The sequence below is a fragment of the Sparus aurata genome, chromosome 16 (genome assembly GCF_900880675.1).
Source record: "Sparus aurata chromosome 16, fSpaAur1.1, whole genome shotgun sequence".
NCBI lineage: Eukaryota > Metazoa > Chordata > Actinopteri > Spariformes > Sparidae > Sparus > Sparus aurata.
Window position 1 is genome coordinate 4,741,220 of NC_044202.1, and position 25,966 is coordinate 4,767,185.

At 42.7% G+C, this 25,966-nt stretch overlaps 2 protein-coding genes across 12 annotated transcripts; both read right to left on the minus strand.

Annotated features, from left to right (window-relative positions):
* Positions 1–123: 123 nt before the first annotated feature.
* capn3a (calpain 3a, (p94)) lies at positions 124–11,317 on the minus strand. Of its 9 annotated transcripts, none has more exons than XM_030443492.1 (21): positions 10,867–11,317; positions 10,306–10,375; positions 9,202–9,320; positions 8,709–8,842; positions 8,298–8,466; positions 8,105–8,188; positions 7,932–8,011; positions 7,730–7,807; positions 7,417–7,577; positions 7,136–7,305; positions 7,003–7,014; positions 6,667–6,875; positions 4,598–4,634; positions 4,120–4,197; positions 3,914–3,986; positions 3,613–3,686; positions 3,212–3,280; positions 2,753–2,831; positions 2,407–2,547; positions 2,025–2,083; positions 124–1,157 (listed from the first exon to the last, which is right to left on the minus strand). In XM_030443492.1, the coding sequence occupies exons 1-21, from the start codon at positions 11,116–11,118 to the stop codon at positions 1,131–1,133; spliced, it is 2,175 nt and encodes a 724-aa protein (XP_030299352.1). In that variant the 5' UTR covers positions 11,119–11,317; the 3' UTR covers positions 124–1,130. The 9 variants fall into 9 exon arrangements, with proteins under 9 accessions (XP_030299352.1, XP_030299348.1, XP_030299351.1 ...); XM_030443488.1 differs by having other exon boundaries at positions 7,932–8,026; positions 10,867–11,316; XM_030443491.1 differs by having other exon boundaries at positions 3,929–3,986; positions 7,932–8,026; positions 10,867–11,313.
* Positions 11,318–12,674: 1,357 nt separating this feature from the next.
* ganc (glucosidase, alpha; neutral C) lies at positions 12,675–20,474 on the minus strand. Of its 3 annotated transcripts, none has more exons than XM_030443132.1 (25): positions 20,138–20,466; positions 19,796–19,855; positions 19,571–19,673; positions 19,200–19,327; positions 18,891–19,067; positions 18,765–18,786; positions 18,613–18,682; positions 17,916–18,012; positions 17,651–17,834; positions 17,386–17,524; positions 16,983–17,218; positions 16,763–16,889; positions 16,052–16,131; positions 15,714–15,857; positions 15,530–15,626; positions 15,334–15,435; positions 15,060–15,234; positions 14,869–14,937; positions 14,653–14,717; positions 14,489–14,565; positions 14,320–14,394; positions 14,127–14,240; positions 13,590–13,702; positions 13,343–13,446; positions 12,675–13,133 (listed from the first exon to the last, which is right to left on the minus strand). In XM_030443132.1, exons 1-25 carry the CDS (start codon positions 20,167–20,169, stop codon positions 13,024–13,026), a joined length of 2,700 nt encoding a protein of 899 aa, XP_030298992.1. In that variant the 5' UTR covers positions 20,170–20,466; the 3' UTR covers positions 12,675–13,023. The 3 variants fall into 3 exon arrangements, 2 of the variants coding, with proteins under 2 accessions (XP_030298992.1, XP_030298991.1); XM_030443131.1 differs by having other exon boundaries at positions 18,613–18,685; positions 20,138–20,465; XR_003987066.1 differs by lacking the exons at positions 12,675–13,133; positions 13,343–13,446; positions 13,590–13,702 and having other exon boundaries at positions 14,197–14,240; positions 14,473–14,565; positions 18,613–18,685; positions 20,138–20,474.
* Positions 20,475–25,966: the final 5,492 nt, after the last annotated feature.

Consider the following 25,966-nt stretch of genomic DNA (forward strand, 5'->3'; position numbering starts at 1 on the left):
TTGAACTATTTTCTGTGTGTCTTGTTTTAAAAATGAATCTCGTGTGTCGTGCGAAACATGTTTAAGGTTAAAAAAACAAAAAAACATCACAATATCACATCAAATCTACTGGTAACGCAGTCAAACCAATAACTACAAATTTATTTATTGGGTTAAAATGGTTAAAAATTGCAGTACACTCATTTGACCAAAGCCTTAATAGGAAGAAAAGAAAGAAAAAAAAAAAAAATCACAAAAAAGCTGCAGTCCAACCCATTAGCCATTTTCTTTCAAATCCATATCTGAACCTCGAACGTCGATGTTTCTCCGTTAAAAACTTGATAGCTCCACAGTTTTGTTCTTAAATCTCATCCATCCACATGAAGAGCTGAAACACAGGCAGACTTTGACATGTTGTCGAGGAGGAGGAGGAGGGAGGAGGAGGAGGAGGGAGGGGAGGAGAGCAGGGGGCTTGGGGGGGAGTTGAGATGAACAAAAGAAGCCTGAGATTCGCCGACTGGTGACGTGACTGATTACTGAGAGCCCACAAAAATCCAAGCAGGATCGTTTAATTCACAAAAATAAGTGATTAAAAACAAGATGCGGGGCAGAGGGATTGTGTTCAGGAGGCCTGCGGAGACCCTGCAGAGAGCGTTGGTTGTTTTTATCAGAAATATATAACGGGTTGTTGGTGTGATTCACAAGTTTATTCACTGTCCACCAGAGAGCCCAGTTCACTGGAATGAATACAGGGAAAAAAATGACCGTGCTGCTCAGTTTGATAACAGAAGAAGAACACAAAGGGGGGTTGTTAGATGGAGGTTTGTGAGGTATTGTGACAGAAAAAAAAAGAGGTTGTGTGTGTTTGATGCCTGAGAAAAGTACCGTACAAGTGTTTTTCAAGACTGATATTTTTTTCCGATGGTAATGGGAGGACAAGAGCAGAGAAAAGGAAGTGCCTGAGACCGAGATAGAGGCAAGTAAAACTGAAGAGGTGAAAATGGAAGAAGCAGTGTCGGAGGATGTTGGGACTCGAGGGGAGGTGAAGTGGATGAGAGCTAACGACGATCGGGCACACTGAATGTTGAGGTAACGGCTGGCAGGTCTGGTCCTCGTGTGGAGTGGAGCTCACCTGGGAGAAGATGGCCTGTCTAGGCGTACATGGTCAACTGGAGCCACTGGGGACGAAGAGGAGGGAGAGATTCAATATGTCTGGTGTTTAGTTCTTTTTTTACCGTGGCTGGATTTCACTCAAATTACAGTTGAGAAAGGAAAGTAAGCTCCTTTAAGTTAACTACTTTTGTTGACTAAACCACACAATTATCATATCATACACTTCCAGCTAGACTAAAGACTAAAACGTACGTGTTGTATTTTATAGGCGATTATAGGAGCCGGGGGAGAGGGGTAATATTCTGAGAAACGTGTCCATGATTAGTCCGAAATGTATGACAGTTTCATAAGTTTGACTGTACGGGCAGATATTCTCTGAGGCCAAACTGGTGAAGTTATGAGAAAAAAGGTACTGTGATTACAAAGTCATAAATCTGCAAGAATTTCCCAATTAAAGTCGGGAATCTTAGAGAATATTTACGTTTATTTCAGGTAAAGAAGTTTAATTTTCTTTTAAATGTACAAGTTTAATTGTGGAGTTTTCTCTCAGACTTACACTCTCTCTCTAGTTCTTCTTCTTCTATTTTTTAAACTACAGAGGCCCAAATGCGCCGTTATAACAACAGATGAAATAAAACATTTAAGTTGTGTTTTGTACCAGCAGTTTTATACAGTTCCTATTCTTCCTGGGTGTGTTGTGATTTATATATTTCAGTAAAAGAAACTATTTAATTCCTACTGTCAGGTAAGCTTCAAAAAGCTCTACTGTGTCTGATAACCTGTAGTAAAACGTGAATAAATGTACCCTAGTACGGTACAAATTCAAGGTACTTTACAACTTTATACTTCAATACTTTACTTTTTACTCCACTAAATCTTATTCAAGTTATTGTGGAGCGACTTCACAGTTGGCACGCTGTCGTAGCTCTTACCTCCAGGACACTGAGCCTGATTGTGCCGTCTCCATCCTGATCAAAGGCCTGGAACGCCCCTGAAGAGAAAAAGACATCACGCTGCATCTCTGATTCAACACAAGAGCCCATAAATTATACCAAATTAACGGGGTTAGGAGTGTGTAGTGTTGAAGGACCCATTCATACGATCAGACTTTGTGAATTAGGCTGATAAAAGTGTATTTTCACATTAAATTCCTTCCAAAGGAGGTGTCAGAACCACTTTGACTGAAACTCAAATACACAAAAAAAAACAGAAAAAGATTAAGACACACAGAGTAAAATACGGATGCAAGGCTGGAGAGACACCGCAGCTTCCACATGAGATGTTAGTAACAGCGCAGGTGAGGCACTGACTTACTGAACATGGCTTCGAGCCGAACCAGGCAGCTGATGAAGCTGTCGAAGTCGATGTTCATGTTCTCGTTTGCGTAGCGCATGGTGATGATGTCGTACAGCTGGTTGTTGAGACGGAAGCCTGAGCGGGACACAAGACACATGACTGTACAGTGACAAGAACATTTAGAGGATGAGTTCAAGCTGTAGGTTCATCTGCAGCACACACTGAATTAAAGCCTTCTGCCTGCCTGAAGTCTGAAAACTAATTAAAAAAAAAACACAAAATAACTAAAGAAATCTACCTGCAGGTGCAAAAAACACAATCTGCATTTTTTTTTTTTTTTTTTAATCGTGACTGAGAGAGTTACCTGCATCATTGACAGCATTCCTCATCTCGTAACTGTTGATGCTACCAGACTGGTCGGCGTTATAGTGCTTAAAGATTCCCTGAAAGAGAGAAAGTGTGAACTTTATACTTATCACCCTGCTGGGAGTAAGTTCATCTTTGCAGACTAAATCCCAGGACGAGCGTTACCCCGGAGTCCTCAAGTAAACTGGAATCATCGCAGGGATCACATGCGATCTGCCATGTTCGAAATGTCTCATATTTTTCTAAAATCACTTTCGAGCCAGAGAGCATCTGTTATTGACCTAAATGAGCTGCAAATATGCCCGCAACGCACGCAGAAAGTGGGCAAAACAACTCGGTACACATACGTAGGGGTTGATACTTGTCCCGTACAATAAAGGCTGTGAATGATGTTGTAAAGTGTAGAAGAAAAACTGCTCTTTTATAGAATGAGAGAGAAGGAAAACTGAATTCCCACCTGCCACTGTTTGATCTTATTCCACAGATGTCTGAACTCCTGAAGGTTGAGTCTACCTGTCCCATCCATCTAAAACACGAGCAGTTAAGACCAAAACCGTCTGACGCGTCAGCATCAGTGTGTCCACTCACAAAACAACCTGCTTCCTGTTCCAACGTCGGCCTGTGACAGCCAACATCAGCTTTCCCACAAAGTGAGTTCCGTTTTATGCCAGTAGGAGACTCTTATCATGTGGACCGCGGGAGGATTTAGCGTGTCGTTTGATCATATCAAAAAGCACATGATTCGTCACTGCGTTCGTGCGGACCTAGGCCCTGTGAGCGTCCATCACAGACCCCGCCATGGGTCTCGGCAGGGTGTGCCTCCTACAGACAACACAGCCAGCCCGAAGCACTCGATACAAAGGATACGTCCATCAGAGCAATCATGCTCCTGCAGCTCTCCAGGCTGAAGCCCTCCGTGTTCAGGTCCTTATCTGGAGGGAGACACAGACAGAAGGTGATTCTTCATGTTCTTCACATTTTCCCCATCGGTTAAATGCACAGTATGTAATTTCTGCCACTAGGAGTCTCTCAATCACAACAGTGGAGGCAAAATGGGATCATGGGAGCTTTTGTCTTTGGTTTTTAAGCAACCACCGCTGCCAATGGTAATCTATCCGACATGCGGTAATGTTAGAGCAACAGGCGAGGGGGAAAATACCTATTTCGGACTCACGTTTGGTGATCACTCTGTTGAGGACGTTTTTCAGTTCGTTGGCTGTGATTTCCATGTCCTGCGACAGAGACCAGAGCGGAGGAGGAGACAGTAGAAGAAGAGACGAGACGACAATTCAAATCTCACCCACTGGGTACACGCGCTCGCACTGAAGTACCTGAGGGCTACGTTATGCTCATTTTTGTACTCACCTCGCCGGCTATCTCCTGAAAAATAGTCCTGAACTGCTGGTCCTCCTCGCTCTCTTCCCCCGCTGAGGCCGGCGCCGGCTGAGGCGTCATGGAGCCACGAAGCAGAAGGAGAGAAAGAAGCGAGAGGGAGAAGATGCGAAAGGAAAAACTGGTGAAAAACTTTATTTTTGACCCGTCATTCAGCACATTAAATCCTCCTGTGTGTTTAGAAATCTTGATTATATTATCAGGATTAAGGAAGGAACTAAAATGGAAGGATTCGCTTTAATTTCTGTCGTTTTTGTGCAAGAAAATCTTTCAATTGCTCAGATGTAAATGGGGATTTGTACACTTGTTGTTAAAAAACAGAATACTAGAGCTCTTTTCCAAGCGAAAGTAGACTAAAAGAAGACAAGTCGTCCTCTCCTGGAGAACCTTAACATCGTAATTCTGCAAAGTGCAACAAAAAAAGAAGCAAAAAGCAAAACAACACACTTACCACTGGATGATCGGCCTCGATCCTGTTCTCTATCTCCCTGGATGAAGACGAACAAACAGCAGTCACGATGGTGACAACAACATCTCATCTGGAGCACAAGCCTGTGCACTCATCTGTTTACTACAGCCAACCATGTTATTCTCAGCAGATATTCAGCAGAACACTTAATAAATAAATATGATCTCCTGAGACTCACGCAGGCATTTGTTTCATACTCACGTTGGACTAAAAAAAAGGGCAAAAATGATTCCACAATTAAAGCTGCAATTAAAATCTGTTAGTTTAGTACCACCTGTTGCTTCTTCCAGTCAAGAGTACTGTCTCTTGATTGTTCTGATTTTGGGCCGTCTTGGTTGTAGAAGGTGTCGTCCTCTTGATTTTACACTTTAAAAATTAGCGTTGAGGTGAAGTTAAAGACTATGTGCTGACCCACACCCTTCTGGTGTTCAAGTAGATTTGAGCTAAAGTTATTGATATTATTATAATTAGCAAAGAAAAACAAAATGGTGAGCTGTTTGCTGTTCACATCCGTCCCACACAGCCGGGTCCCGGTCCATCAGAGCGCAGGCGGGCTCTGCGTGCCGTCTGGTCCTCCAGGGCAGCAGGCGGAGGGGCCGGTGGGTGGATGTTTGTGGAGGCTTGAGCATGCAGTACTGAATATTTTTTTTTGAAAGTTTACCGGTGCACGCCCAAATCTGAAGTCGCTTGTCCTAAAAAAGATTCCATAACAGCTTCGAACTGGGGCCGATTTCTTCCAGTTCTACAAATCAAATTGCCGTTAAAATCGTTCGTTCTTGGCGGTTTGCGTCCCACCCACCCCCAGTAACAAACACACAACACCCCCACAATCACCATTAAACTCTGTATTTTCTAGGCTAACTCAATCCTGCCGCTGCTACTTTAAATGTGAAAAGTAGGGCTGGGTATCTTTGGCTTATTTGAACTTTTTGTCCTATCACTATCTTAAAAAAATACCATTTGTGTCTCGGTTTATTTTTGTTTAAAACACAGATCTTCTTTTGCTCTTGTGCAGAAAAAAGGTGGGAAAAAAAAATACTAACATTATGAGAATAAAATCAGAAGAAATACAGTTTTCATGTGCAGCTAAAACCATTTTTCATTTGATTCCTCGACCTAATTAAGACCCAATGTGGGTTGGAGTACACAGGTAATAAAACAGAAATTTATAAGGCTGAAACAAATAGTCAAAAGATCAATTTGTTGATCCACAGATAATTAATCGAGTTATTTTGTAAGCAAAAACAGTCCCACCATCACATTTGTGGGTATTAAGTGATGTTCTTTGTCTTACATGACAAGTTTTGAACAGTTGGTTGGACAAAATGAGACTTTTGAAAACTCCCTCGACTGGGAAACTGTGTCGTTATCTTCTGAAATCAACAGTTGGATTATGGATTATTTAAGAAAATGGCTGAGGAATTAATCAATAATGTAAATAATCAAAAGTTGCAACCCTGAGTAGCGTTGCATCTCTGTGTGAGGTGAAAATCACAACTTGTTTTTTCAATCATGAAGAAGAAAAACACTTTATATTAAGGTCCTTATAATAACAGACCAAATTTTAAATATTTTTCTATTTTGACATTTCTACTTAACAAACAATATCAGTAAAATAAGTTAAATTAAATTTTCTAATGCTGTTAGAAACAATTCATACTGTTAAATTTTAACTTATAAATGCTCATTAATATCTTATAATCTAACAAAAGGACTTATAAGAGGTTTATTACCTTTATACTAACGCTTATTACAAGGACCTCAACATCATCTATCAAAACAAGCTCTTGATCTTGATGTGAATCCCAATTTTTAATTTTAATTCTACCTAAAAGTGCCATGAATTGACATAGTTCTGACTTACGTTGTATTTTAATACCCAGCCCTGCTGATAAACATAGAAACAACATCAACAGACTGTGATAAGAATCTTCTAACAAACATATCTAGCTTCATTACTGTTGCTGGGGGGGGAAGGTAACGAACCCATGCCCTCTCCTCTCGCCCAGCTCGCCCCCTGCAGGCCACCCTGATCCCCCTCACCCACTCACTCTGAGGTGTTCCTCTTTTCGGAGAAGACTCGCAGGATGAACTCGCCCTCCTGGTGCGGCTCGTACGTGGAGGGAACGATGACGTACTCCCCCGGGGTCAGGCGGAAGCGCTGGGTCACCTCGCGCAGGTTGATGTAGGACTTGCAGCGAGCTTTGGAGGAGCTGAACAGGAAGAAGTCTTTCTGCATGTGCTGCTTGTTCCCGTGCATCTGCGGGGGGAAACAGTCGCATTCACACTCTCGTAGGTTAGTCAACTTCAGGACTGTTGCATAACAACTGGTAGAGATGATAAAGAAGGATAAAATAAAGACAAACTGTGTAATTAATGAACCGTACCTCCTTTGGCACCTGTAGAGAGACAGAGGCAACGTCAGGGTTTCAAACGTATTAATGATGGTGGTGTTTAATGATGGAACATGTCACAAAGTGCAACCAGTGCTATACAATCCGCTGATCAAGAGCAGGACACCTCATAAATGGCGAATCCGATGGTGAACAGGTTGGCTCCCATCTTGCGCTCTTTCCGCCTGTTCTTCTGCATCAGAGCCACCACGAAGGTGCAGCCCACTTCGTTGTCCTCGGGGTCGTCGTCCTCCTCCAGCAGACGGAGGCGGTACTGAGGGTTGGTCCAGAACGTGTCTGCAGATTTCACAGGTAGTAGTATTAGCCGTTTTATTGGTTTGAGTCAATAAATGCATTGATCGAGTGATCGAGCTCTTCAGTTTGTGGGAAAAGGTGTGACTGAGGTACCTGGGTAGTTCCTGCAGCCTCCAGCGGAGCAGCCCCTCACCCAGCGACCTTCGTTCACTGAAACCGTCCACTTGTGAATCTTATCGTCCTCCAGGGCGTCGGGGGTGAGGTTACAGATCTCGATCTTGGTGTAGTTCTTCTTGAAGTCCTCGAATGACATCCTAGATGGACAAAAGAAGAGATCGGGACATTTCTAGATGTAGCATCACAGTTTGACAGCTCAGAAAGATTAATAATGAAACCATCTTCGCAAAACTCGGAGCCTTCGTCCGTTCCTCAAAGCTGTAAGTAAACTGCTAAATATGCGACTTACCAGAACTCTCCATCCTCGGCACTCTGGTGCTGCAGCTTCTCTTTTTCAGACTTGGAGAGCGTGGCCCACTCCTTAGAGCTGATGGTGAAAAAGGCAGACACACATGTTCAGTCATCAAACTTTACATCGGAGCAAAAACCAGAAAAGTAGGGCTCAAAATTAAACATTTAATGACGAGCAAAGACGGTTAAAATCTCCTCACTTGTCGCTCCAGGGACCGTTCCACTCCACTTGACCCCACGGGTTCCTGAGACGCACCAGCCGGACTTTAGCCTCCTTGTGCTGAGACGGTTTGCACTGCAAGGAAACACAAACACGGGGGAGATTCTCACATTTGAAATGTGTTTAATTCAGCTTGTGAACGACGAGCTTTACCTCCTCCACTGCTGTCACAGAGTAGGCGTGACCCTTCACAAGTCCCGTCACGGTACGAGTCTCAAAACGAGCAGGAACCAGAGACTGCGGACACACAGAACACACGTTGGACCGGCGTGCTCACACACACCAACGGACTTGTTTCAACCAGAAGATGTCAGCGGAACACAGCTTTTTCGGTTGTCTGACTCACATCGATGGAGCAGCCCATGAGGGAGCCTCTCTCCAGAGCTTTCTTCATGATCTTGTAGAGCTCTTTGGGAGCCTCCTTCATCTCGTAGAACTCAGTGACTCCACCGGTGAAATCCTCCATGGCCTCGGTGGTGTTGCCACCCTTCAGGGCCTCGTAGGAGCCGTGCAGCCTGGACGGAGAGGAGCGCATATCAAAAACCAGCTTTATTTTAAGTCTGCGTTACTTTACTCTGACTCCTGTGCTGCTATCGTCTTAGCCTGTATGTCTAAATCACAAATCTGCAGTCCGGTAAAACAACAATGGTGCTCCGTGTAGTTCCTGACCCTGTTTAAAGAGTAAACCGCACCAAAAAACGCTCAATGAAAAAGCTCTTCTACCCTCCAACACAGGATAAAACCGTGTGGTTCTCACTTGGCGTAGGCCTTCTCCAGCAGGGCGCTCCAGAACTCGTTCCTCTCGGCGGACTTAGTGAAGACCAGCTGGTTGTTGAAGGTCGGGATGCGGTCGTCAATGACGACATCGACCCAGTCGCCATAACGCCAGAACTGAAGGGCAGGAAGGAGTAGAAACAGAACTGAGGATCGAAGTCTTCAGGATTATCTCTTATTATATTATCTCATGTTATATGTCCACTAAAGAATGTTTCTGTCCTCATCTTATTGCATATCAGCTGGTCAGATTCTGACTTATCAAGGTTGGAAAAGTCATAAAATCTAAACTTTTTGGAGGATGGATTAAGGTGTCAAACAACACGAGGACAGAAGCTGCTCTGTAGTCTGGTGGTCGGGCACTAAAACAAAATATACCTTTCTTGTCGTTGCTTTAAGGAGGTTAAAATGCTAAAAACAGGACTGAATATTAGGCTGTAGACTGTGTGCGTATGGACAACTGGGATGTTTCTGACCTGGAAGTGGAAGATGCCGCCATATCCCTCTGAGAAGCTCTGCTCCTGGGGAACAACGCGGTACAGAAGCTTCTCGTTCAAGGTGAGACAGGCGATGGCAGCCAGCAACCAGCAGTCACCTGTACACAGAGGATCAGCTCATCTGAGTTCACGTAGACACAACTTTATCGTCTTGGTGATACAGGAGAGAAACTCATACGTAGGTAATAGTTTTAAAATGTGTTCGAACAGAGCTTGAGAGGAAGTGTAGAAACTTTTAACCGCAATCTGATTAAACATTCTTGTGATTTCGCCCTCAACACTCCTCTGCCACATATTTTGTTTTTGCCGGAGGAGAAAGATCGCTGCCGAGTGCTGACGTTTGTGTTTCGTGATTGTCCAGGTGTGTGTGTGTGTGTGTGTGTGTGTGTGTGTGTGTGTGTGTGTGTGTGACAGCTGCGGGGCTGGAAACAATGTAAGTTTTTCAACAGGTTAACAGTGTCTGCCAGGACCTTTGTCCCTTTGGTCCCCTTTATTTGCAGTCTGAACTGAACAACAATGAGAAGTGCTGCTGGTTGGATTCCCTTCCAAAAGAATAAGCACAATATGGGGAGGCCGCTGCAGGCAGAGAGGCCGTGTGCGGGGGATCGATTGGGATATTTTGCTCCCCTGTCACCCTCCAAAGCTGCATGAATACAGGCTGTGTTTTGCCCGTTGAATACAGCATGTATAACCTCGCACAGTCCCGTCACACTCTTTTTGTTGTAACCACCCTTTTTCCCCCAAAATTCCTTGTGTAATTTTGCTTCTGTCAGCGAGTTTTAACAATACCCAGAAACAATCAGAGCCCCAGAAAACAATGACAGAACGGCGTTCAAGTGATTTTAAATGGATTCCCTCCTTTCAGTCCCTCTACAGATGTTCTGTTGTTGTTATTTTAACATACTCACAAGTCAAGCATCATTAAAAAACTTTCCTTTTCGCCTGCTTCATTGCAGTTTGGTGCAAAAAAAATCTGAATAATAAAACTCTTGCTGCACAAAATGTCAATGTCAGCCAGCACTGTGATGCTGTGATGCAATCGCTGTGCCCAAAGTGTTTTAAAAAAAAAAAGGTATAATTTACCGAGATCTCCCTGGCAGATGTCTGTCCTACTGGCTCCTCCAACAATGAACTGAGGGTTCTCACAGATTTCCTGTAGACAACGATAAACAAACAGAGTTAACTTCAGCGAAAAGAAGGAGCAATAATCCATCTAAGAGCTGCTGATTCAGCCAGTTTGAGGCCTTTGCATCATCTGCTGCACAGATTGTTAAACTATCTGGGACAAACTTGACAGACACCGACAATGTAAGCATCTTTAAATGGATAAGTATTAACAACATCCTGTATATTAGAGCCATTCAGCCAGGAATCGTCATGGCAGATCTCTAAAGTTGCGCTGCCACACAGAAACTTAGTTCCAGTCGTCCATCCGTGTCGGACAGGTGGGCGAGTGTTTTAAATCCCATCAGCATCTCCAGGTCAGATCCCACAGCAGCAGCAGCAGTTTCCCATGCAGGTTGGATGTCACTGCGTAATCAAAAATAAACGTCCCACCTCCCACATGTGTGATTCATCCCCTCTTTATTAAACTTTGCGTGTAGCTCCTGTGTGCCAACCCGGTGTAACCCCCCCTCCTCCTACCTTGGGCCTCTTCCAGACGATGTTCTTGACCTTGTTGGACTTGTGTCCGAGCTCCTTGAAGCCCAAAGACTCCACAGTGGCTGGGAAAGACTCATCCTCAAACAGGGTCTTCCCCCCAAGGCACTCCTGTCTCAGGACGCCGAAGTCCTGGCTGTTGAAGCGGAGGGGCTTGTTCAGAGACCCTTCCCCGTCTCTCCTCTCTCGTTCCCGGATCAACCGGTCGCAGAAAAAGCCAGACGGCGTATAGGGCATCCTGTCTCAGCTGGCTTTTTTCTTTTTTTTAAAAAAAAAAACTGGTCTTTTGCCACTTGTACTAAAGTCTTACAAGCCTAAAAACCCTGGCATAAATCCAAACGGCTAATGTCTGATTGGCTCCTTCTTTGTGTGACGTCCCCCTCCCCTTCGTCACAGAGCAGATGCAAAAGCTCGCTGTGAAAGAGACATTGACTCCACGTGCATTCACCTTTGCATTACCATACACATACACACACACACATATGCACAAAAACTCACATTTCACATAAACGTCTATTTGTTGCCCTCCCATTGGTCAGAGGCGGACAATGATCTCTCCCTGGCTGTAGGGATACGTTGCCATCATTGTTGGGTGACACAAAGGCCAGCGGGCCGTGCCAGAGGGCATGTAAAGAGTGGTCGGTAGATGCCCTGCCTCAGCAGAAGGCATTCAACCCCTTTAAACCTCTTCTCAATGGAGCTCAGCGTTGAGCAGTCTCAGCATAACCACAGCAGGCTAATGCTATCAAGAGGAGTATCATCCATTTTTAGCTCTGCTGGGGAAAGTACAAATTCACCACTCCCAGCGTACAGTAGACGATCACCTCGTGGATCATCACTGTCTTCAAGGGCGGACGAGAGTAAAAGAATCACAGCTATCGGTCTGATATGATGATTCGGAGGTGGTTCTTCCTTTCAGGCGTGACTCACATTCAGGTGGAGAAAAATGCAGCATACCTGAAAATTTGGGAACCACCCTGAAATAGAAAAAACTAGGGTCGACCGATTTGGCTTTTTCAGGTCCAGTGCTGATTATTAGGTATCAAAAATACCATCCCTAGTAAAAACGAAAATCTTAGCGTCAAGTACAGATACATTTGGGGTACTTTACTTGAGTGTATTCTATCTTTTCTTCATGACACTTATTTGATAAATTTAGTTACTCGTTGCTCTGCAGATTCAGATCATTTGATCGTTTGTAGGCAGTTAATTGTGGCGTGTTACCTATCAGAGTGTGTTGTGGGCAATTTATTGTGTGAGAGAATGTTGCATCAGAGCCAGAGCTGCACATTTTTGACTCTATTATATCGGCAATGTGACAAAAAAGGTCGGTCTCTGTCTCTTCTGTCTCTTTTCATCCTTTCTCTTTTCTTCCTTCTAAAAAAGCTTTTAAAAAAATTTAATAATATGAGTGCTTCCTGGACTCAAATTGAGTTTGCTTGAGATATGAAACATTGGATAGAAATACACGCAGACATAAAAAAACCTAATAAAACTCCCAGATACTCTCTTTTTAAACAATTAAAGAGTCTTTATAGTCATGAAAGTGGTTAGTGTTTCTGCTGAACACGTCTGACTTCGTTTTAAGGTCCAACGCGATCACGACACGCTATTTCCTTTCGGTATCTAATGGGAATTTGGTTTATTCAAGCATTTCTTATTGTACTACTCTATGTCGCTCTTAAGTAAGCGAACATCTGGAGTTAGGAGGAAGTCAGGTCGCACAACACACCCACACAACGCACACGGTATCAGCTTAGCATGACAAGATGTTAGAAATAAATGAGGGTCTGTTACGAGTGAAATCAGTTTGATATTTATTCGGTAAACTTTCACTCAATAACTTTAAAAAAAACACGCAATTTCTCTTTGATTATGATTCATATCTTCGGTAATCTTGTTTTTAAAGAAATACAGAACTCAATGGGCTCAAAAAAATAATTCTGAAATTAAATACAAATAAAATGATTACAAATATAACAACTGTGGTGCATAATTTCCCTCAAGCGCTGGTTTTGAGACATTTGTTAAACACACATGTGCCAGTTTGTTCACACTTAAGTCCTTCACGTGATATCATCGTTTTCTATAAGAAATCCATTGGAGTGATGATAATCAGTGGCCGACACATTGACAGTAAAGCTACAGTATCTGTATCTCCCAGTCTTTTGTCACTCTGAGGTTCAGGTCGCTCACTGTCAGCATGCGACTGGTCTCCGTGTATTGAAAAGCAGCAGAGGAGTCTTTAGCACCTGGTGATACAAACAAAAGATATATATTTAAATATTAAACATCTTTTATTGCTTCTATTCTTTTAATTTGTATTGTGTGTTGTTGTCCTGTCTGCTTATTGTTTGGCCTGAGTGTTTGTCGCACCCTGTTTTTGCTTCGTCCGTCACGGCACTTTGCAAACTCTGCTTTTTAAAGGTGCTACTGTAGTTATCTGGCAGATGTTCCTCACCTGACAGATGCACGACCACTGTGGACGGTTTGTTCTTCACCCCGAGGACGGTGAGCGACTGGATCACCGTGTCACAGTCGAACGCTCCGTCTTCGCTGGCAGGACTGCGAGACGCGACGACAGATATCAAATCATCACGTGTGAAGTGTTTTCAGCTCAGAAACTCAAATAGTTTGCGCCCTCGGCTTCTTTTCACATGTGGTCTAAAACTGGATCCTTCATTTCGGAGGTGGGAGTTATGACTCACCGGCAGAGCAGACGGCCTGACAGCATGTTGAACCTGCGCAGACAGAAGGCCTTTCTGTCCCGGTAGCTGAAGGAGTGGCCGTCGTCCAGGTACAACTCACCATCAGCGAGACCCTGCAGAGAGAACGGACCGCCGTCAGGGATGTACTAATTAAATGATGCAAATGTCACAGGCGCCAGCCCTCATGATCCAACACATCTTCTACGTGGTGTCCATGTTGTTTCCACATTAAGAGCATGAATACTGAAGGAAGAAGAACGACTTTCCAGCTCAGGAAATGGGACAGGAGGCACTTTGGCTTTTTAGCTTTAGCAGCAACATCTGTCTCACTGGTAATTATCAGTTTGTAACAAGGCCGTAAGCATCGACTGCAACAAATACTACAGGAATACTGTAAACATGATCTGGAAGGAACACGCTTCATCAAAGACAACATTTGTAGCTACGTCTCTTCTATCCAGCGATAAATGGCTTTCATGCATATACTGTCAGAGGTATATCCATGAAAGCCAGGTTCGCACATCTGTTGACGCTCACCTGAGAGCTGAGGGCCACGGTGATGTTGAGGGGGAGCTCCTTGTATTCGGCCGTACAGGAGCCGCTTCCCACTGACCTGCAGACCACCGAGCCGCCTCGCTGGAACACTGGAACCTGCGCGGAGGAAACGCCAGGAAATCAAACTCGGCTTCCAGAATGTAACATCTGGCTGTTATTCCTGACAAACACTCACTGTGTCCAGGGTGACTGGAAGACTCAGAGTCCTGCCTCCTTTATACGACTCTGCAGAGTGGACATCATACCACACCTACGACAGAGACCAGCCTTAATACAACATCAGCACTGAGGTGTAACAGAAACACATCAAAACATATAAATGTGTTACCTGGTGGTTGATTTACCTCATCAGATCCTGGAAGTAAGACTTTGATTTCTTCAACGCCCGGTTTGATTACAGGACAGGCCAGCAGAGCTCCACCTGCATGACGTCCAAGACAGTTAAACCAAGAGAGAAATAAAAATAACTCCACTGAAAGAAGATGCAAAAATAAAAGGTATTCATCACCAATCATATACTGGTTGTCCACGCTGAAGGTGCTCTCGTCTCTCGGGAACTCCACCCACAGAGGTCTGTACAGTTTCAAATAAAATGAGCATTTCTAAATGTTTTGTACACATTAAAAACTTCTATACAAGTCGCTGATCTCTAGTGCCCGAAGCTACAGAGGGTTTCTGGGGCTTACAGTACTTCCACTGAGCAGCAGATGGCAGCAGCACTAACCTGAGCGGAGGCAGACCTGAGGTGTGAGCCTGGTGGAAGAGAGTGTACCAGAAGGGCAGCAAACAGTACCTGAGTACAGACAGGAGAGATCAAAACCCGCCTCTACCCTGGGATCATTTAAACATTAGAAAAGAAAGCTCAGAAACACATCACAGATTTACAACGCACGTCCGAAAACACCTTTAACGTACCTCTGTTTGATCACAGTGCGGATTGCAGCGGTGACCTCCTCTCCAAACAGCCAGGGCTCCCGACGCTTCGACCATATTGCGCAGTGACTTCGGAAGAATGGCTGCAGAGCGGCGGCCTGGTACCAGCGCACCAGCAGCTCCGGCTCAGGGTCCCGGAAAAACCCACCGACATCGGCTGGAACGTAGAGGAAAGTGAGAGACTGCAACTTAAAGGTGTTGAGCCCGTCACAGTACTGTAAGTCTTTTAATTCACAATGAACAATACTAAGCTCACCTCCACAAAAAGCTATCCCCGTGATGCTCAGAGATAAAATCATTGGAATGGAGATCTCCAGATATTCCCACGTGGCGACGTTGTCACCCGTCCAAACCGCTCCTGCAGCCCAAACAAGTTCAATCCCAGAAGACAGTGCAGTGAAGGATACAACCATGAATACACCGCAGTTCATTTTCCATTTTAAAAAATATACCATATCTCTGTGACCCAGCGAAGAAGGAGCGTGTAAGGACGAAAGGTCTCTCTGAGCCACCCGAGCGAGCTATCAGGCCCTCGGCTGTGGCCATGTGCTGTGAGACAACAACGGACAAATTACAACTGAATGTTTATGATTGCATACAGGGAAAATACGTTTCCTTTGCATCAAGTTAAATCACCTGGTAGAAGCCGTACAGGTTGTGTAACTCCCGGTGTTCCCAGCCCCCATGATGCACTGCGTCCTTTGGCATCGTCTGCTCCGGCCCACCGAACACGGACGGTTCATTCATATCGTTCCACAGAAACAACGATGGCGTTGATCCCTGAATCAGACATGAACAATTCAACCACAGAAAAACTGTTCTCTATACACTGTAAGGAAACATGACACATGATACAACATCAGGTATCAGTATCATCCTTCCAACATCCATCCATCAAGATGGTACCCTGTTGGTTCGTATGGATTTATGGGGTTGCGTACACACCAGTATTCATTTGTGAATTTCTTGCTTACCTTGTACTCTTCCAGGCTGAAACATCCGGAGTACCACGCTCGAGTGTCTGGATTACTGAAGTCAAGGTAAGAGCACGCACCTGTAAGAGAGGTTATCAAAAACTCCAATTACAGAGGAAACAACTCAAAGACCGTTATATTCTATAAAATTTTGATTATTTGGTCACGTTTCTTAAAACTAAAACAGCACAAGTGAATAAAGAAGTATATAAATGGCTAAATGATGATGAAATAAATGAATGTTACATAAATTGAGTTCTCTTTTGTTTGTTTTGTTTACATTTTCAACTGTATTAATTAATTCTTACAGTTATTTTATTCATATGCTTATCTCTGTATTATTTCTGTAAATCACCTTGTGCCTTGTATCCTCCCCATTTATTTATTTATTCGAGAAGTATTAATTCAAGCCTATCTTTTTTTATTCCCCTCTTTTTCTTGTTTTATTTTGTTTCTGTTTTTTGGGGGAGGTTGTCGTTTTCTTCTTTTTTTTTTCTTCCAATGTATGTGTTTTCCTTTGTTGTTAAACGCTATAAAAATTTTAAAAATGTATTATTTTTGGTGCATTTATTGGCATATCAATTTATTTCTTGATCTACTTTCGATTTGGGCAATTTATTTCAGACCTTCAGAGGCTTCATGGGATTAAGTGAGATTTAATTTTGTTATGAGATTTCATAATGTTATTACAGAATTAAATAAAAACATTACCAGGCCAGCATGAGCCCAGATAGATCTGGCCCTCTCTGTCCCGGACAAAGTGCCCGCCCTCTCTGGCCTCATTGTACAGCAACCACCCAGGATCAAACTTGAAATGGGGATCACTGATAACTACCAACTGAAAGGTAGAAACAAACAAGATAAAACAGAATAAATAACCTAAATTTGGAACATATGAGGCTGTAAACACACGATGCGTTCTGACAGTGACCTTTCTCTTCTTCCTCTGCAGGTGGTGCTGCAGCTCAGCTGGTTCGGGGAAATGTTCAGGGTCCCAGGTGAAGTAACGCTTCCCATCCGTGTGCTCGATATCCAGCCAGATGACGTCGTACGGAATATCGTGCTGATCGAATCCAGCGTCGACAGCCTTCACGTCAGCTTCGTCGTTGTAGTTCCAGCGGCACTGGTGGTACCCGAGTGCAAACAAAGGGGGTAGGGCTTGATACCCTGACGGAGAGAGGGAGGATAAATATAAATCTGAGTCAAACTGACGGATGACGTAGGGGCACAATGTTCAGCATCATGAAAAAACCTCCTTAATAATCCTTTTCAAGTTCTGAGATTTTCTTTTTTAATTCTAAGGCCAAATAAATACAATCAGGCTGCAGACACACCTGTCAGCTGAGCATACTGGGAGAAGAGCTGCTGTGGACCGGGCCCGAGCAGAACCACGCAGTCAATCACACCACTCTCTGACAGCCAGTGTACGTCAGTCTGCTTCTGGACCCCCTTCGCTGGAGGTGTTTGGTCATCCTGGGTGAGGTAAAGGGGTTTTTTAAGTGGTTCTGAATGTGTAGTTTGGTTGAATTTGATTGAAGAATTTCACCTCTAATGTTTCAACAAGGGAACAACAACAACAACAACTGGAACAATGGTTACCTGATGCTCAGATGGGCTGTAGTGAACGTTCACATACGTTTCGGATGCGTTCAGCCAGAACAAACCCAAAGTCCTGTCGGGCTTGTGGGCAACCAATAGCGGCACCGACCCGTACAGGCCAAAGCGGCTGTACACGTCATAGGCGAAGACATCCAAGTTGTACAGCCGATACGGTTCTCCATCTCTGTGAGATGAAATCAATAACATGATGGTGCAAATAAATAGAAATAGATGTCTTTACTGCATAAACTTTATTCTTTGCTACCTGGTGTCTCTGAGCTGCAGGTCGTCAGCGTGTTCTGGAAGCCCGTACACATGACTGAACCCGTGTAAACAAAGATCTGACCCAATGCTGCTGGGACCTGGAGATACACAAGATGTATATCTTAATTTTTACTCACGTGATACTCTTTGTATTTATGTTTCTTTGTGGTTTCCTGAATAAGCTACAGTGTATTTTATGTATTTCTGACTTTCCATACAATCTCATACCTTCATACCCAGATTTGAACTCAAGTTTTTTAAGGTTTTACGACTTTTTTTTAGCCACCAGCAAAAACCTTGTTTAATTTTGTCAAATTCCTCTTTATACATTTGTCAGGACAGGTGCTATGTCGATACTATTATTATGTTATCATAACACGTATTCTGAGAAGATAGAATCATAAATAATATTTAAAATATAGAATCACGTGTGCCTCGGAGAAACACACACAACATTCCTCTCCAGTTAAAAGTACAAAAACAAACTATCAATCAATGAGGAAATAATAAAAAAACATCATATTCATAATTCATTTTGTCAATAACTGGATAAACAAGCTGTTCTCAGAGGACAATACGGTCCTCAGAACACTGTTAGAGGCTAGAAAGGTGGCGGGGTCCGCCACATATAAACAAAGTAAAACAGAATGAAATTGTGCACCTTTGTACATAATGCACCTTTAGCTGCGTTACAGTACCGTTAGCTTTGATATCCACGAACTCTTTGAACGTCTCTTTCCATAATGAACTTGTGTGTTCGTCTTCAAGCTGCTAGAAGAACAAGAAGAAGAAGAAATGTATTTACAGACCAGATAATTCTTAAAGTACGAGTAATATCACATTCTCTTACCTCACTGCTCTCAGATGTGGCCCTTAGGACAAACAACAAGGGGAGAAAAACAAGAACATGTCATTTAACTCCAGTCTTCATGTGTTGTTTCTTATCCATTGAGCATCTGTCACCTGACAGCCTCACCTGGGTGGTTCCTGCAGAGTCTCGAACCACAGTTTGCCTTTAGAGTTGAACGTCACCATCACCTCGTCCTCACACAGGATCTCCAGACGGAAGGGGAAATGCCACACGCGAACCTGGTGACGCCCCGAAGACCAGGAGAGGGTGACAGAGTCCTTCGACTGTCTCTCCACGCTCATCCTGCCACATGGTAATAAAAGTAAATAAATGATTTCTCCAACAAACATGGGAGTCACGGCTGTGCAACAAAACACAGACAAAGAGCTCGGAGTGAACCTGAGGAGTGAGGGACGATGCAGGTGCAGATCTTACCGTTCGCCCTGTGGTTCCCCCACAAGCACATCTGGAACTCGATAGCGCGCTTTAATCGGCTGGAGCTCGTCGATTAAGATCCTTACGGTGTTGTTTTTGCAAGGTGACACAGAAAGGAGCAGTGACTTCTGTGAAAATCAAAACAAGTCAATTAGTTAGACGCTGTTGGGAGATTTTATCTGCATCTTTAACAATGCCAGTGAAGGTTATCAGGCATTCTTCAGCCAAAGAGGGGGTTTGGGTTTCTCGTAACCTTTATTGTCCTTCAGATGTGCACAACACAGCTAAAAAATACTGGCAACTTTAGCAAAAAAACAGGAAACAGACCATCCTTCACTTTCGTTTTCCAGTAAATACAAAAGTGTTCAGACCTGTGAGTCGGGCTGCAACAGTTCAAAACGGGCCCCCCTCTCTGTCAGCACCATGGTGTCCAACAGGGTGCGATACTGCGGGTTTGGACCTCGGATCTGTCGCCTGGCAACAACATGAGCAGACATGAGGAAATTCAAAATGATGATAAGAACTGATCGCCTACAGAGGTCAGGTAGTTGTGCATAATCACATAAATACACATATTATTTGTGAATGAAACCCACTTGTAGAAGGCGACATCATCACTTGTCTTGAACTTTGATTGCTCTGCAGGGACAGCAGCACTGAGGAGCAAGCAGAGAGAAAACTAAAGGAACACCTACATAATAAAGCACAGATTTACACTTTAACATGTACACTTTATTTCAAAATAATGGTTCACCTAACACAGCAGAGAAACTTCAAATCTGCACACAGATAAGCACAAAACACACGTAATGCAGTCATGTAAACACAGACTATGATTAATTCCACATTGTAAACACACTGCATGGACACCTGACCTCTCACAGTGTCTCTCTGCACACACGTGACACATCAGAATTCTGAGAACAGCTGCTTGTTACCTGACAGGTGGCGGTTCGATCACTTCCGACATTTCGAGCAGAAACACGGACAGAAAATCAGAGCGGGTGAAAGTCGCTTGTTGTCTTCAGGAATCAGAATGAACTCTTACTTTCTGTGTTGACTCGTCAGCTCTCTGTGGCTCCGCAGGACCGAGCGGCCGTCACACCTCCCACACTTCCGGTGTGGTTTTTCGAAGTAAACTTAAGCTTAAGTTTAGTTTTTGCATCTGCGGGCTCGTTTTATTGTATTTATTTGTTTAAACTTTGTACTTTCTAATTGCATTAATCCACTCGTCTCCTTCATGTATATAAACCCTGGGAGCATGCGCATTGGCACTCAACTGTTTTGATAACATATATATTAACATTATTTTTCAACTTTCACTGAGTCACATTTTTAAACCAACATCAGTCCTGATAATAAATACTTAATATTCATTCATTCTCAGGATTTTAACCCTTTAAATACCAGTTTGTTTAAATAATGCCACTGTTTTTGTTTTTGTTTTTTTTTTTATGAAAAAATGTTATCCTCCATCTATTCTTCATCCATCCGTTTATTATTAAGCTAATATATTTACATTTTTTAACCTTTATATTCATTCTGTGCATATTTTAAGTGTTCTTAATGCTTCTGAATCCTTTCAGACCATCAACTAAAATAACTATCACTGTTTTTTTTGTCTACATTATATGACTTTTTAAAATTTGAGTTGTAGGAGAGCAGGGACTTCTGGATGAAAGGTTTTTTGGAGTTTGCTCCCCTGTGACGTCTGCTTTGCTTTATGTCTTTGTCACGTGACATTAGATGTGATTTATGGGGAGAATCATTGGTTACTGGGGAAGTCTGATGAAAGGGGAAGAAACAAAACTCAGCCGGGAAATGTATAACGGTTTTATTTCATAACTGTATGTGTCACCATGGATGAAATCTGTCCAGCAAACATTAGATACATGTGGGTTTTCATAAATTTGGTTGGCCCAGGCTATTTGTAATCTTCGAGTTTCTAATCACAGAACACAAAAAGTCTGGAAAGGAATAACAGATTTTGTATCATCATTTTGACTGGTTCAAATTTTCAATGTAATAACTTTGTTAAAATAAAAGCCATGTAACTATAGGACCCTGACTTCCTAAATGTGTGTATATATTACATCCAAATCTCTATTCTCTTTCCACAGGTCAGAGATTGCCACAGACATAGAGGCTGATGTTGCACTTTAAAGAATAAAGAATCCTATCTAACAGCAAAAATCAAAGTTTATGTTGACCTTGACTGACAACTAACTGTGCATTTTTACTCTGCATACAACTTACATTGTTATATAACTTAAAAAAATAAAGCTTGACAATATTCATAGAGTTATTACTTGTTTTTGATAAGCATATTTGCTTTTGAGATGTGCATGCTTAGACCCAGACACAGTGATTCCAATTTCTTATATGATATGAAGTTAGTTTTTTAAACTATTCCTAGGGGCATTTCAGTAAAATAAGGTAAAGTGCAATGTTTGTTTTTACATGTATTCAATTAGAAAGAAATCACTTTAGAAAGAAACTTTATTAGATAAAAAATAAAATCAAAAATACTTTGATATGTAAATTTCGAACGATATAAAAAAAGAATCTATGTACAGTATTGCACAACACTCAAAAATGCAAATGCACATCTCAGGCTGTTGGCTGCAGCATTTCTTCCCGTTCAACTGCAATCCTCTGCAATCTCAAATGTTCAACTCGAGCCGTGTCATCTGCACGGAGGTCATCGGGCGTTTGGCCCACACGACGCACTCTGCCCGAGGGTCCACGGTCCCGGCCTCGGCCTGATCCACCTCATCCACGGCTCCCTCGTCTACCCGTGCTCGCAGAAGCAGCTGCTGGGGTGTAGCTACTCTTCATCTGAGCCGTGTCTCGGTCTCCAAACTCCAACCATATCAGTAAATACAAATGTCACACATTTTGCAAAGCGACAAATGTAAATAAGCTGCTCATTTAGTGGCGAAACTGACGTGGTAAGCTAAATACTACACTTTCCGAACGTTATTTTTTTTTTTATCACAAAGTTATACTTTATTGCTAAATAACCATGAAATGAATTGAGGAACAAGTTTCTAGGTAAGGAATGTTGTTTACCTTCCCTCTTCAGTCACGTGCAGGTCGCAGCCTCCTCTTGGGGAGGGACTTTGGAGGCAGGAGAGCAACGGAGAAGAAGGAGGAGTAGAGGGATCTCAAAGTTGTACTTTATTGAGCTTTGCAGCATCACTAGCGCTGAACTTGGGGGAATAAGTTGACGGAAGACGAAACCATCTTTAGCCTCTCTTGCGTATTTATTTGAGACAAAGCAGTCTTAAACGTTGTCGTCACAATGCAGGAATGAACTCGGAACTCAATGCTGCTGCATGAGCCCTTGACCTGTAAACTTGCGCCACACTGTGGTGAACACAACATACTGCACCTCAGTAAAACAGCAGTAAAATCACAATCACTGAGTACACACAATAAAGAATGTCTCAAATTTAATGCTAAGTCGTCCTCTCTCTCCTCCAAGTTACCACCTGCACCTTTAATGTCTTCTCTCCGGGGTGGTGTGTTGTTCACTCTCTGTCTATCAACAGCTTTGTTAAAAGGCACTGAAGTTTTGCACCGAGTCACTTTCCATGAATCAGAACTCAGTACTCCCAAGGGCATTTGGTTTGAAGCCATAAAAGTACCGAGGTCAGTACCCGACCCAAGACAACAGTTGACCTACCATAAGGTTCAGTTTGTCTTGCTAGATGTTCCTGGCAGAAACTTTTTTTTGTTTTAGTTGAAAAAATGTTCTTTGCATAATGTAGGATCCCTAATAGTTAATTCATTTTAAACCAAGTGCAGCAAACACACTGAAACTTAAATCAGGTCGATTCATTGAACTTAGGATCCTGGTACAATTTTGCATCCTAACAGCATGGATGTTTAAAGATCCTCATCCCTTAAATATTCAAACATTTACCCAGCTTCCAAAAGGTATTGTTGAAAATAGAGAAGTTAGAGATTGGTCAGTTTAGGGTTTAGTTGGTCTGATCTGGTGTACAAGCTTAAGCCGGTCTGGTTTATAGTTGTATTTGACATCACAGAGCGAAATATGAAAATATCTTCAGCTTGTGAAATTACAGGGTTAGGCCTTGTCCCAGGAATTTAAGACAAAACTCATCAAAAAAGAAAGAAAGAAAGAAAGAAAGAAAGAAAGAAAGGAAGAAAGAAAAGAACCTTCTTAACTTGGAGACCAGGGAACTGGAAGTGTAAAAATATTTTCACTGCAACTCGGCAACCAAATGTTCTGAATCCAGCTTCAGAATCATGTTAGTTGTTATCAGAATGTCACAAGACAGTCTGGAGGCCTCCTGCTGATGAGAACTAACGGTGATCAAAGGTGTCTGTCTATTCAACAGTTTTCACTTTTGCAAATATATTACTATTATGAAGCCAACAGGGGGATTGTGAAGAATTAACAGATTGTGGAATAAGGTAAAAAAAAAAAAAAAGAAAAGAAAAAAAAGGAAACGCCCCACAAGTAAAAGCGAAAGAAAACAGGGGAATTCCATGAGCTCTAATCTCTTTCCGTTTTCAACCCCTTCAGAATAAAAGCAAATGCCGTGGAGGTAATTGTAAGTGAGCTGGCTTACAAATTAAACATAAAGTATTGTTCTTTGGTGTTATTATGTGAAGATCGTAGAAGAAGTACTGTCCTACTGTGCATGTCATCAAGTGAGATATGACTTACATTGGCAGGGAAACATTCTTAATGAACAAGTCTTAATATATCGGGCTCAGTCCTGCTGAACAAGCACTCCTTTCTGAACTTTACATCTTACAGTATGACAGCTGACACTGCCAAACCAAAGTGAAAATACCAATGTTATGGTTCCATGCTCCCTTACACAGGTTATTCTCTGCATGTTGTTGACCCATAATATCTTGTGTTCTCTTTTCAGATGTAACCAGTCACATTGAGAATAAACCTGTAAAGAGGGGGCAGTAACCTTATCTCTCTTACTTCCACCGCAGCAGACTAATCTGGGGTCTGTTTCCATTACTTCACTTCTTATTATAGGTTTTCTGAGGTGTCACTTTCAGTTTTATTTCTGTTAGCCTCAGCCTTCATAATGTTTTAGAACGGGCCTTTGTGGGGTCTACGTGGCTTCCCTTCATTCAATTTGTGTTCATTTAGCTGACCCATCAGCAATATGTTGTGATGTTTGCTTAATAAATTCAGTGTTTCTCTTTTTGGCTGCAACTCTGACTCCTCTGTTTATGATAGACCTCTTTTGTCGTAACAGTTATTAAACAGTTTTATTAGCTGAAATTTCATCATTGGAACAATAACCATCATTACATTCTCTCATTTACCACCAGCACGACATATTTTCGGATCTGATGCTCATGTGATCAGGACTACGTCATCTGTCTGTGCCGTCAGAAACAGTTAAAAAGAAGCACTGAAGATATATCTGTTCAGTGACAGTTACTTTGCACTTGGTTATTCCATTTATGACAGACCTTTATTTTGAAAGGTGAAAACGAAACTCGTCCCGGTAAAGGGAGAAATACAATGGACTCAATACTGTGCTTAGAGTCAGAAGTCAGGAAAGCACAGACAAATAAAGAGATCGTGGTTGCTGTGTTTTTTGACATAGAGAAAGCATATGACATGCTGTGGAAAGAAGGCCTGCTAATCAAACTGGATAAATTGGGAGTGGGAGGGAAGATGTATAATTGGGTGTTGGGTTTCCTGTTTGGGAGGACAATAGAGGTCAGAGTAGGGAAAGAGTACTCACCAGTATATATGGTTGAAAATGGAACGCCACAGGGGAGCGTATGCAGTCCAATACTCTTTAACTGTATGATTAATGACATTTTTGAGGAGGTGGGGGGAGGAATAAGTAAATCATTATTTGCTGATGATGGGGCACTATGGGTAAGGGGGAGGAATCAGAAGTATCTGCAGAAGAAGCTGCAGGCAGCAGTTGATACAGTGGAGCAGTGGGCAAATAGGTGGGGGTTTAAACTATCAGTTGCAAAAACTCAAGTGATATGTTTTGCAAAGCGCCATAAAGAAATATCAATAAAGCTATATGGTGAAACGCTGGAGCAAGTAAAAGTCATTCGTTTCTTGGGAGTGCTGTTTGATGAAAAGCTTACCTGGAGGCAGCACATTGAGAGGACAAAAGATAAGTGTAAAAGTGTTAATAACCTCTTGAGATGCTTATCAGGTCGTGATTGGGGAGCATCCAGGAAGTCGCTATTGAATATATATAAAACCATGATGAGAGCCAGAATAGATTATGGGAGTGTTGCATATATGTCAGCAGCAGAAAGTCATCTTAAGAAGCTGGATGTGGAGCAGGCTAAAGGACTCGGGATATGTAGTGGGGCATTTAAGACCTCTCCAGTTGCAGCTCTGCAGGTTGAGATGGGGGAAGAACCTCTGAGAATAAGAAGAACCAAGCTCATGCTGGCATACTGGGTCTATCTGCAGGGTCATAAAATGTCTCATCCAGCAAAGTCCATACTAGAGGACTGCTCAGAGCATGACAAGTCAAACTTCAGGAGCTTAGGCTGGGTTGGAAATGCAAAAGCTGAAAGCATTGGTTTATGTGACGTGCAGTATATCTCCAATGTTCCTCTACCAGATATTCCGCCCTGGTTGTTCCAGATGCCTTCAGTAGATTTTAATATTCAGCAGAAGCTCAACAAGAAGACAAGGCAGGGAGATATTGGAGGAATAGTGCAAAAATACATTGAACAGAATTATCCAAATAGAGTGTCAATATTTACAGATGGAGCTGCGG